This window comes from Elephantulus edwardii, unplaced genomic scaffold (genome assembly GCF_000299155.1).
Source record: "Elephantulus edwardii isolate Elephantulus edwardi_28Jun2011 unplaced genomic scaffold, EleEdw1.0 scaffold00133, whole genome shotgun sequence".
NCBI lineage: Eukaryota > Metazoa > Chordata > Mammalia > Macroscelidea > Macroscelididae > Elephantulus > Elephantulus edwardii.
The window spans coordinates 637466-650025 of NW_006399883.1; the positions used below are offsets into that span (position 1 = coordinate 637466).

The 12560-nt window shown below is 39.2% G+C and overlaps 1 protein-coding gene and 1 pseudogene across 1 annotated transcript; one reads left to right on the top strand and one right to left on the bottom strand.

The window, feature by feature from the left end:
• The first annotated feature begins 753 nt into the window (after positions 1-753).
• On the top strand, positions 754-8427 carry LOC102850206 (ly6/PLAUR domain-containing protein 8-like). The gene is made up of 5 exons (XM_006893964.1): positions 754-808; positions 3067-3231; positions 5010-5147; positions 6300-6305; positions 8171-8427. The coding sequence occupies exons 1-5, from the start codon at positions 754-756 to the stop codon at positions 8425-8427; spliced, it is 621 nt and encodes a 206-aa protein (XP_006894026.1).
• Positions 8428-10435: 2008 nt separating this feature from the next.
• On the bottom strand, positions 10436-11689 carry LOC102849124 (annotated as a pseudogene).
• Positions 11690-12560: the final 871 nt, after the last annotated feature.

The window sequence follows — 12560 nt, forward strand, 5'->3', positions numbered from 1 at the left end:
TATAAATTGAGCCACTTAAAGTGCTCAGGACAAAGTACACAGTCTATCAGTGATAGTCTGTTATTACTGGTGACAGTAGGTGTGAGAGCACCTGTGAGCCTAATATGAATACAGGGAGATAGAAGGTTGGAGATAGAAGGAGATAAGGTACCAGAACTTAACCCTACTTTTTCCTCTTGAAGACATCACTAATGAGGCTGGTGATGGATCAGAATTCCCACTTTTGTACAGAAGTGGCTTGGCAGGAAATAACCAAGGGCCATGTTTCATATCTGTGTGTAGTCCTTTCTGGAGGCATTTGAGATAAGAGGCTAATATCAGGAAGACAGATTAGGGCACTGTGGGCCCAGTGGTAGAATGCTCCTTTAATATGTGGAAGACGAAGTTCAATTCCAAATTAATGTACTTCACTGAGCAGCCACTTCCTGTCAGAGAGTGGAGACATGCATATGGCTATGAACATATATAATATTGATCAGGTTCCATCAGCGCTTTCAGATGAAGATAGACTAAGAATAAAGATTGGGCTGAAAACTAGCCAATGGATCAGAGTGCTGTGATGCGTGACAAATCACTTGCTCCATAGCAGAGGATCCTGAACTTCTGTCAAAAGTGCTAATTTAGCACCAGACATCCTAGTGTAATGAAAGGTCCTTAGTGATGGTGTGTCCCAGAGGATGACTTCTTTGTGTCTCTTCAGGTTTGTGGTTCTGTGACTGTCATCTGAGAGAGAAGCCATCTTCATTCATCACCATGAAGGAAATCCTTGTCGCTGGCATTATTGCTGCACTTGCCATTGTGACTGTAGGTGAGAAAAGCCACATGATCACATTTTGGGGCCCTTACCCACCTTTCTCAAGTTACCTTGTCTCTTATAGTATGGTCAGTGGAGAGCATGAGACCTCTCTTCAGTAGACTACTCTGTGGGACCTCATTGCTCCGTGGGGCTTCTCTGAGGGTCACAGCTGACTCTCCACTGGAGAATGGTGTTACAGGAAGTAATAGGATAAAGGGTTGAAGTCTTCAAAGACATTGCTGTGCCGTTGTAACTGACTCATAGCTGACCCTCCAGTGGGCGTTTAGAGGCTGCAAATAGCACAAGAGAAGATTGCCCACTTCTCCCCTTGGACTGACTGGAGGATTTGACTCCCCTGCCTTTGGGTGGGCAGCGTAACTTCTTACCTTCTGGGCTACCAGAACTCCTAGAAAGGGTCATTGGTGGTGGTGGTGTTATATACTTCAAGTCAGAACTGACTCCTAGCTGACCCATTAGAGAGAGGTGTTTTTTTTTAATTTATTATTAATTTCAATGAAAATTTACAGAGACTTTGGATTTCCATTCATTCAATGTTGCACTTTTCTCCCCTCTCAACCCTCCCCCCTAGTACACTCCCCTCTTAGAAAAGTAAAAGAAAAATTTTTTCATTGTTTTACAAACCCATGTCCACTCCACTATGCAGCCTTCTCTCTGGACTCCTGTCATGACAAAAATACCTAATCACATATTTCTTTTAAACAGTTTTCTCCCTCCTCTGTTTCATTGCAGTATACATTATTTATCCCATCTTTCTCAGTCTCTCCCCAACCCCAAGGTCAGTCCTGTTTTACAACAATGGCACCGTGCAGTATTTGCCCTTTTGTGACTGAGATATTTTACCCAGCATAATGTCCTCCAGAGTCACCTATTTTGAATAATATTGCATGAGTTCCTTGTTTTTCAAGGCAGCGTAGTATTCCATTGTGTGAATATACCATAGCTTTTATCCATTCGATTGTTGATGGGCACTTAGGTTGTTTCCAACTCCTTGCTTTTGTGAACCAAGCCGCAATAAACATGAGTGTGAATATATCTGCTTGGATGTCAAGCAGAGCTAGTTTTAAGAGACAATAAATTGTACAGGAAGAGTTTGTCCATCTTTTATTTTTCGGAGCAGCTGGTGGATTAAAACTGCATGATTTTGGATTGGTAGCACAATTCCTTACCACATTGGCTGGCTCCATTGGAACCATCACGTTTGAGGAGCTCCCTAGATCGCAGGGATACGATAGCATCTAACCCTGAGGTGGATAAATTCCCAGAAAATTTTCTATAAATGTTTACTGAATGTAGACTGATGTCAGTTATTTTGTTTCTTCAGAATCCCTGAATTGTACGCAGTGCAACTCATTGTCTGAGTCCTGCAACATCACTACTGTCTCTCCATGTCTCGGAAACGTCAGCTCCAGCTGTATTAGCTCCTCAGTGGACTCCACTCTAGGTTAGTCCAGACGGCTCATCACTCTTGCCTTTGGAAATTGCATCAAGATGGATTGGATTACTAATGAAGAAAGAAGGGATAATGGGACCGAGGCTCTGCACACAGAGAAAAATCACATGAGTGAACTTAGAGGAGAAGCAGTATATTAGCAAGACATACAGGAGTTAGATAGTCAACATAGAGATAGGGAACTTAGCAAATAGACAAGACCTCTGCGTCTTGGAAATTGCTGCTACAGATTGGAGCCTTGGTCTGGATGCACATTACTGACTCTGACAAGCAGGGGCATGCCACCGATAGTGCTGTCTACATTACATTGTGCATAAAGCCCACCATGTCTGATTGTTTTTAGTAATGCTAAAACTGATTGGTGAATTTATGGATGTCAGCTTAATCCATTCATTACCAGTCTACTTATTAACCTTTAACTTAGATTTTAACATCATATTTGATCAGTTCCTGCAGTGGCAAGAAAACTCTCCCCAATGTCGCTAAAAAGTCATATTTCATGTAGCTGTGTGCTATCTGGTCAGAAATGACTCATAGCTGACCCTTCAGCAAGTTTTCAGAGGCAGTAAATCACATGGGAGGAGGTTGCCCATCTTTCTCCTATAGAGCAACTGGTGGATTTGAACCACATACATTCAGGGTTGAAGCACAGCTTCTTGCCACTGGGCCACCAGTACTCCCTATATATTAGCTGTGGTTTATTTTCTTATCATTGTCTGAAAAGTACTACTTAGAGCCCTAGTTCTCTCTACAGTCTCTCCTCACCAGTAGTTACCAGTCTATGCTTGACTTTGTGTAGGAAGTATCAACTCATACTTGGAAAAGTCTTGCTTTTCGGAAGAGTGTACAGAGACGGAGAAGATGATTGCAGCTTTCACAGTCCGTGTGTCTGATAAAGAGCACTTTTCTTTTGCAAGCCAGTGCTGCCAAGGAGAGGGCTGCAATGCCAACAGAACTGTCTCTGGTGAGTGTCTCTAGTGCCCCCATGTGCCCCCTGGGGCTTCCTGGCTCTTGTTCTTCTTTTCTGTATTCCTCACCTTTGAGTGGATGTCACATGTCCAGACACTTGGGTTCATATCTGGAAAACAGTGACATTTGACTTATAGTAATTATTTTAGAAATAAATGGAAGGAAACCAAAAACACCACTCTCCCCATTTCTAAGTAAAGACTAAATTTTTAAGCACTCTAAATTTTATAGGTGTCCTCTGGGAGATACATTAGATGTTCATATACTTTTTAAGTCTCAGGCCTTCTTTATCGTCTTAAAATTATTGAAGACTTCAAAGAATTTATGTTTATATGGATTATATTTATTGATGATTATTGTATTAAAAATTAAATCTGAGAAAGTACATGTTAATTTTAACAGGATTTTAAATAAGGTAAATTTCCCAGAGCAAAAGAAAAATTAGGAAGAATTATTAGCATTGCTATCTTTTCAAAGCTACTAAATTTCTAAATTAATAAAAGGCAATTCGATTATTGTCATTTATTTCTATATTTAATCTGTTGTGTAGCCTCTGGAAAACTATACTGTAAATTAATAAGATAATGAGAGAGGATAGATTCCACAAATAATATTTGTTTCATTATAAAAGCAGTTTTATTTTCTGGATTTATTAAAAGGGTTTTGAGGATTACTAGAGATTCTTAGATAAAAATTTTAGAACTGTTGCGTTAGACCTAAGCCATATTTTTGAAGAGGATAAAAAGAGACCACACAAAGGACGAGTTAATTTGTTATAGTTATATCTCTCATTGCTGTCTAGTTGGAACCAACTCATAGCTGACCCTCCAGTGGATTTCCAGAGCCTGTAAATCACAAGAGATGAAACTGTTTATTTTATGGTGTATTCAAATCACCTGCCTTCGGGTTGACAGAGCAACTCCTTACTAGGTCACTATAGCTGTTTTTGTGTTTTTCTTTTTTATCACAGTTAATTAAAAAGCAGAGCTGGGATACAAAGATTTTCCCCTTCCTAGTCACCATATTGGGAGCTCTGGTGGCCTGATGGTAAGAACCTGTGCTGCAATCCCAAAGGCACACAGTTTGAGGCCACCAGCAGCTCCGTGGGAGAAGGATGGGCAATCTCCTCCTGTGGGATTAACTGCTTCTGAAAACCCAACAAAGGGTCAGTGATGGATTGGTTCCGACACTGTGGTACACAAAATTAGCAATAATTCATCATATTCATCTATGCAAAGTGAAATCTAATAATAGTCATTTACCTGTTGGTTATTGTCAGATTGACTATAGATTACTTTAACTAGAAATGTTACCTTTTAAACCTTCATAGCTTGTAGCCCTATATACCGCTGTTGTTATGTGCTATCAAGGTGTAGCTGGCCCACAATTGACCCTCCAGTGAGTTTTAAGAAGTAGTAAATTGCACGTGAGGAGATGACCCATTTTTCTTACATGGAGAAGCGGATGGATTTAAATGGTATCTTTGCCTTAAAAGTACAATTCTTTACTATTAACCCATTTGAACACAATTCTTAAAGATTGGACAGTCTTTTGAGGTAGATAAGTTCTTATGTTCAGGTGATCAAATAACTTGTATCTTCAGGCAGGATCTGAGTTTTCAAGGACTGAATAGAAGCCATTCCATTGCTCCTTTCTCAGGATCCCTCTGGCCAGCTTCTTTACCTGCTTGCTTCTTTCGTACAGCTATTTAGCTGCCTCTCCTCACTCACTGGGAAGTGCCATGTACTAAGTCATAGTTCTTGCTTTACCTAGCCCCTTCATCAGAAGGTAAACCCGGAAGCACGATCTGCCCTGCTTGCCATGAATCTAATGAAACTTCTTGTACAAACAAAAGCCAGACATGCAACCAGGAAGAAAAATGTGTGGAGTTAGTGGCGTTCTTTAAGAATGGTAAGTCTTAGAGATCCAATTACTTCATGGGACTTGAGTTGGAAACATCAAGCCTTTAAGTCATAAATTCTGGGTTAATAAGGAAGGGCCAGAAAGAGTAATAGAACAAAGACATAAAAGTATGAACACCTTTGAGATTGAGAAGCTGATAGTGTGGCAATAAACTTTCTTTCCTTTTTGGTTCAGAACAGTACTTTCTCTTGGATCTCATCCTTTTGTGCCCTGAAATCAAACTAGACAACTATTCTTCATTTCCCCCCCCTTTTTAAGATTCATTTAAATGAAAATTTACAGAGAATTTGGATTTCCATTCATTCATTGTTGCACTTTTCTTCCTGCCTCCCCTTCCCCCTCCAAGTACACTACCCTCTTGTAAAAGTAAAAAAAAAATTCTTTCATTGTTTTACAAACCCTCCTCCCAGGTCTACTCCACTATGCAGCCTTTGTTCTAGAGTCCCATCATGACCAAAATACCTAATCACATATCCCTTTTAAATAGTTTTCTCCCTCACCTGTTTCAATGCAGTATACATTATTTATCCCATCTTTCTCAGTCTCTCCCCCCCCATCCCCAAGGTCAGTCCTGTTTTACAATAATGGCACCATGCAGTATTTGTCGGTTTGTGACTGAGATATTTCACTCAGCATCATGTCCTCTAGGGTCACCCATTTTGAATAATATTGCATGAGTTCCTTGTTTTTCAATGCAGTGCAGTATTCCACTGTGTAAATATACCACAGCTTCTCTATCCATTCGTTTGTTGATGGTCACTTAGGTTGTTTCCAGCTCCTTGCTATTGTGAACAAAGCTGCGATAAACATGGGTGTGCATATATCTGTTTGGGTGGCAGTTATGGTCTCTTCTGGCTATATTCCCAGTAGTAGACTTGCTGAGTCAAATGGTATCTCTATTTGTAACTTTTTGAGAAAGTGCCATACTGCCTTCCACAGTGGTTGCACCATTTTACACTTCCACCAACAGTGAAATAAGGGTTATAGTTTCTTCACAACCTCGCCAGCATTTGTTGCTTGCTCTTCTGTTAAATTTTGCTACTCTTACTGGGGTGAGGTGATATCTCATAGTTGTTTTTATTTTCCATATCATGGTGTTCCTGGGACTTACATCTTTACTAGGGTGTTACTATTCTGAAGATGTAGGTCAATGGGCTTTAATTTTTGCATTTTTTACTTCTATGTTCTCTTTGGAAACAATAATGGTGAGAATTCACCTCACATATTTTGGGCATGTTGCTAAGAGGGGCTATCCTTTTGAGAAGGATATGATTCTGGGAAGGGTGGAGTCTCAGTGAAGGAGAGGAAGACCTTCAACTGGGTGGATTGACACAGTGACTATTGCAATGGGTTCTTGTGTGTTAGGAAGTATGAAGATGGAACAGGATAGAACAGAGTTCAGATCTTTTGTTCATAATTGCTATGAGTTATGCTCAACTTGATGGCACCTAACAATAACAACCACAACAACTTGTCACTGAAAGGAGCAAGTTTATGGAAACTTGGTTCATCCAACAGAAAGAATCAAAGTGGACTTTAATATCCAAATCAATAAAACTTTTTACAAAAGTTATTTGATATTAGCATACAATTTTATGCTAATATCATAACATTTTTTATGCTAATGTAAAAAAAAAGTTATACCAGGTCTAGCATTTACCTGGTTGTTAAAGATTTGTTAATCAAAACAGAACAAAATGGAAACAAAACCTGATTGCCATGGAGTTAATGTCAATTCATGACAACTCCACATGTGCCAGAAAAAGAGTTTCTTTTTTAATTTTTTCCATAGGATTTTTAGTGGCTGACTTTTTAGAAAGATTGCCAATTAATTAAAGTTAAAGAGCAACTTTTAAATCTTAAAGATGCCATACATTAGTTACTGATTTCTTATGTAACATTTTAGTGCAGGGTCCCAGGGTCAGGATTGCTTCTGTCTCACAACCCCAGCCCCATTTGTCCAACATTCTGCATTCTGCTCTATCTCTTGTATCTTAGCTGCAGGTGGAGAAGAGAAGAACAGGGAGGAAAGAAACAATTTTATGAGTCATGCCTAGAAGTGAATGCCTTGCTTCCTCCCACATTCTGTTGTCCATTGCCAAATGCATGGGCATTCAGATTGCAAGAGAGACTGAGGAACATGGCCAAGATGAAAGGAAAAGGCATTAAGTTGAAATCAACAAAACCCATACCCAAGTTCAATTTTATAACAATGATTATCAGTCATGACACTGGAAATTAATGCTTAATTGTAGCCTCCGATTGCCCAAGCACCGTGATGATTCTGAACCACTCTTAAAAATGATAAAATCTTTGAGATGTTGGCATTGTTCTGATTTTTAAGTAGGAAGTTTGTCTCGCAACAATGACATCATAAAGATGTGTTCTCTTGTTCACACTGTTCTCAGCTATCCTCTGCTTTAATAGATAAATCCTTCCTCTCCTCCTCCCATCAAGGCTAGGGAGTCTGACTGAAGATGAAAAGATCAAAGATTTCTTGAAAGTAACTTCTTGAATGTTTGATGTTGCTCAAGATAATTTTTTAACAGTGGAGATGTGTGATATATAACACACCTTCATGATTAACTCTAACTCTGCCCTGATATTTGTAATAAAAGTGCAGTGAGTTACATTCTTCACTGAATGAGCATATTTTTCTCTGCTTTTTGGAAACTCTGCTGACATGTCTTCCACAGCTTCCTGTACCCTTTGCCTCACTCTAACTATGACTATGTTCAGATGGAGATACAGATATGAATGAGCTGTTTACCAATCTCCAAATGTCACTGGGACTAGAGAGACAGTTTGGCTTCTGTGATCTGAGATCCTTCCAGTTGTCAGAGTTTGGTGCTCTTCTTGGTCTCCCTCATTTCAGGCACTGACCTCCTTTTTCAGGTCTCTGAGTAGCAGGCTACAGGCAAAGAATTACTATTAAGAGGAAAAGGAGCAAGTAGAGTGAAAAGAGGCAAGGTGACTGAAAGGAATTCTTATTATCTTCTTTGCATCCACAGATTCAAAAACGCTTGTGCTGAAAGGTTGTGCAAATGTCAGCGACACCACCTGTCAGTTCCTCTCTAATTCAAGCAGAATTACCTTTGGAGGAATTACCTTTCAACAATTTAACTGTAGAGACGCGGCTACCCCAACTTCAGTTCCCACATCAACCCAGACCACAACCGCTAAGACCACAACTCCCAGCAGTGCCACGAAAGTGTCTTTCATTCCCTTGACCCTGGGCAGTCTTCTTCTGCTAGTACTGACACTCTGAGGCCCTTGGATCTCTACCCCAGCGGCCTGTACCATCTATGTTTTCACTCCTCAGCCCCACTTCAATTGGTTGGTCAGTGGGAGCCACAAGTTCTTCATTGTGATGCCTTACATTGTTGTTCTTTATTAAAGCGTCAATTCACTCACCGGTGAAGTGTGTTTTATTATTCCCTGAGCTGGATCTCTCTCCAGCACCACTTTCCAGACAGAGAGTTGAGGGTAGAGTCTGCATCTTTGAGATTTTGTGCTCATTGGTTTATGGATTCCAAGGACCCACAGGATCCTTGTTTATCTGGTTTTGAGAAGTCCATATTTTGACCTTGCTGGTACCTAACGCAATCTACCCTCCATCTTAGCACTGATATGGCACCAACTCCAACCTAATACACTCTGAGTGTATTTTTTCTTTTTATCTGAATACCATTGTTAGGACCTACAGTTCCCCCTTTTGATCCATGTACTCGCACAGATGCTTCCATGACTCTTCAGCCTTGGCTGATACCCTGCTGTTCCCAGAATTATCATGACTGCAATAAAAGACCCATTGCTTATGAGCACAACAAGAATGAAGATGCTCCATTGCTAGTCTATCATCTCAAGATCCTGCCAGTATATGAGTCTCAGGGGGTTTGTAGACAGGTGGCAGAGGGCTGGCAAGCTCCCTCTATCTAACATCTGTGGGCAGAGACAGAGTGAAAACCCAGGAAAAGCAGAAACCCGGGACTCATTCTCAGGCTGTTAAAGAATGCAATCTGGTTACACAGTTCCTCTTATCCCCAAAAGAATTTATCACTGAATACAGTCATTGACTCAGTATCAAATACTCAGGAAGCAGGAAAAAACATTCAATCAAATAAACACGGAAGCTAATAAGATTTACTAAATGAACTGATTTTTGAGCTGGGCTTTGAAGATGCGTTCAATAATAAAAATATCAGAATCCTATATAAATGTACATCTTTCTTGTCCAGGATTGCTTACAGTGCATCAAAAGTAATTCAGCCAGAGAGATCATTTGACAATAATTTATACCAGTTTTATTTTTATCTTTTAACGTTAAAAGAGTAGTTATGGATTTAATTGAAAATTGTAAAAATAGTATAGAAGATTCCTAAATATACCTCTTGCTCAACTTTTCCTAATGTTCACATCTGACATGATCACAATCCAATTTCTGCAATTTTAGTATTATTGCCTAAGCTTGGTTGCATTTCACCAATTTTCATGAATGCCCTTTTCTGGCCCAAGATTCAATTCTTTACCTTTAATTATCATGTCTCCTTAATCCCTTACAATCTGTGAATGTTCTTTCTCTTTTCAAGACCTTAATAATTTAGAAGAATGTTAGAAAGTTATTTTGTAAGTTATCTGAAGTTTTGAGTCAAAATGTCACAGGAAAAATACTTTCTAAATGCATGACGTCAGGAAGTATCTTATTAGCATCTTATCACTGATGATGTGAAATTTGATCACTTAATTTTTTTAGATACTTTTACAGTTTAATTTGCAAAGAAATTTTTTTTACTTTATAAGGTGAAGCCAGCTTTTGTTACTGTGATTTTTAAAAAATTTATTATTGATGTCAATGAAAATTTATAGAACTTTGGATTTCCATTCACTCATTGTTTCATTTTTCTCTCCTCCCAACCTTCCCCCCAATTTTTTATAACAAATTGTTTTTAACTAAATCATATTTTGATAACTGTTTGTATAGAAAACCCAGGGAATAAAGTGGACTGTTAATTGTGAAGGCCTTAAATTACATTATTACAATAGAAAATACACGAGGTAGAACATAACAGAAAAGACTAATGAAACATCAGATTCAAATCTATAGCTCCTGTAGCTACTTAAAACAAGGTTTTAGAAACAAACCCAACATTTCCAGTAACCATAGAAACAATTAAAATAAAATTTGCCATGAAAGCTCTTATGTCATGCTTGATACACAAGACATGACATTTTATCTACAACTCCTGTTTGTTTTACTGACGGCAGAGTTTCAAAATTCAGTCACCTTCTTCAGCTTCAGACTCAGATTCTTCTTCACCATTTTTGAGCCGTTCTACAAAATTTTTCATTTGCTCAAGGAAGACACTTTCCCCCCTTTGCAACATGTGCATCTTTATACCATTTCAGAATGGGCTCTTCACTCAGACCCTCAGCTTTATAAAAAAGCACCACTGTTTTCTGGAAGGCTTTCATGAAATGAAAGTTGTCATAGCAATACTCCTGAATCGCCAGTAACAGAGTCAGCTCAGACTGACCTTGAGTAGCGAAAGGAGCAAGTAGAGTGCTGTATTGCTTCAAATGCTTGATGGCTTGCTCTGCTACAAGCTGCTCTTTTTTGTTCCATTCCACAGTGATCATTACACTTGAAGAGACTATACCAATGACAACGGGTTCCAGGATTTTTTTTTCATCTCTGCCTTGACATATAAAATTATATCCTTAAATGGATCCCCACGAAACATCTGCTCCTGCAAGTTCTTTCTGGAGCTCCTTCAGAGCTCTTATGATATGCTGATTCCGAACATATATCAAAAGTTCTTGCAAACCCACTTCAGTGAAGTACTTTGTGAAGTGTTCAACACTTTGCTTATTGGCAGGAAAAAGTTCCATCAGTCTGTTATCCGTGCTGACTTTCCAAAGACTTACAGCTACTGCGTTGATATCTTTTTCGTTTATCCATGATTTAAAAAGCTTTACAGCAAAAGCTGCTGAAACCCCTTCTTTAACCAAATTCTCATTATAAAGGCTATTAAGAATGGATGCATTAAGTGTTCCATTTGCCAGAAGAACACCAGTCAACATAGCCAGCTTGCTCCTCTCAGACTCAGAAAAACCCTTTAAGAACAGCAGCAGCTTTTTAACTTCATCTTCAAAACCTTTCTCCAGGTATTTGTAGCGCCTGATTAACTTGTTAAAAACCTGAGCAAATGCTTGCATGGTCTCCCGGTCTTCCAGTGCTGCAAACACACAGACGTCTGTGCTCATCGTGTCATCTGCCAGTGTGCCCACTTGGGCCAGCATTCCACCGGCCACCAGAATGTCAGAGAGTCTCTGCATATCTCTGGTAATCAAGTTTTGCTCCAGAAGCATCAAGAAACTTAGCTACTGTTTTCAAATCAGTACCAGTTTCAGTTCAGCCTTGAATAATACAGTCTTGAAACTGAGTAGGGTCAAACCTCTCTTTTTCTAGTTTTAAAATGCCAGCCTGATAGCGTTGGCTTTTGCTGCTTTTGATTATTCATAAAAGACACCTGAATTTAAGGCGAAGAGAAAATAGCCAGGAACCCTGGATGTGGCGGCAACTGCGGCAGTGTCTCCTCTGTGACCGGAACTCTGATCACTTAATTTATGGGATATCTTCCAAGATACTATTTTTCTTTTTGCAATTAGTACAAAGCTGAGGGATGCTGCTGTAACAAGCAATTACTTTTTTTTTTCAGCATATAGCACAATGATAGTTTGTTCCTCACTTACACAACCCTATATTGGATATTCCAAGGAGGACAGCTGTCCTAAGAAACTGTCCTCTGAAGGCAGTGAAGTGGCCATGATTCTGTCCTATGATTTTGCCATCCTGTGGGACTCTGAATTCTCATACTGAGTCCTATCTTAGCTTCTTAGTGCTATTGTAACAAAAAATACAAAAATAGTAGGGTTTTAATGAAGCAGAATTTATAAAAGTCAGGGCACTGACTCTAGAATGGGACTCTTTCTTTCAGCTCTTAGGCAAGGTCCTTATTTCAGAGTCCATGATTCCTTGGCAGTCTTCATGTGTATTATATCTTTCCCCCTTTTATGTAGCTTCTTTATACTTAATCTGATATTTTCATGTTTCAAAATAGATTGGACACTTCCTAAAACAGGACCTAATTAACATAATAATGAAAACTTTATGCCCAGATGGGATTACATTCACAAATACAGGGTTTAGGATTCTATCACATAGTTTGAGATGTACACTTCAATCCGTAATAAGTGTGTGACTTGTCAATGGGTAAAGAGAGAGTGCTTAGAGGGCCATGCAGCATGCATTAGAAGCCTGGCTTGGAATTGTTGTACACCATTGCTGTTCATATCTCACCAATCAGAACTCTTTTACACAGCCTTAAACTCATGGTGACT

Coding starts and splice junctions, on each gene's coding strand:
- LOC102850206 (XM_006893964.1), top strand. CDS start 754: ATGAAGGAAATCCTTGTCGCTGGCATTATTGCTGCACTTGCCATTGTG. Junction 809..3,066: donor ACTTGCCATTGTGACTGTAG/GTGAGAAAAGCC, acceptor GACTTTGTGTAG/GAAGTATCAACTCATACTTG. Junction 3,232..5,009: donor TGCCAACAGAACTGTCTCTG/GTGAGTGTCTCT, acceptor TGCTTTACCTAG/CCCCTTCATCAGAAGGTAAA.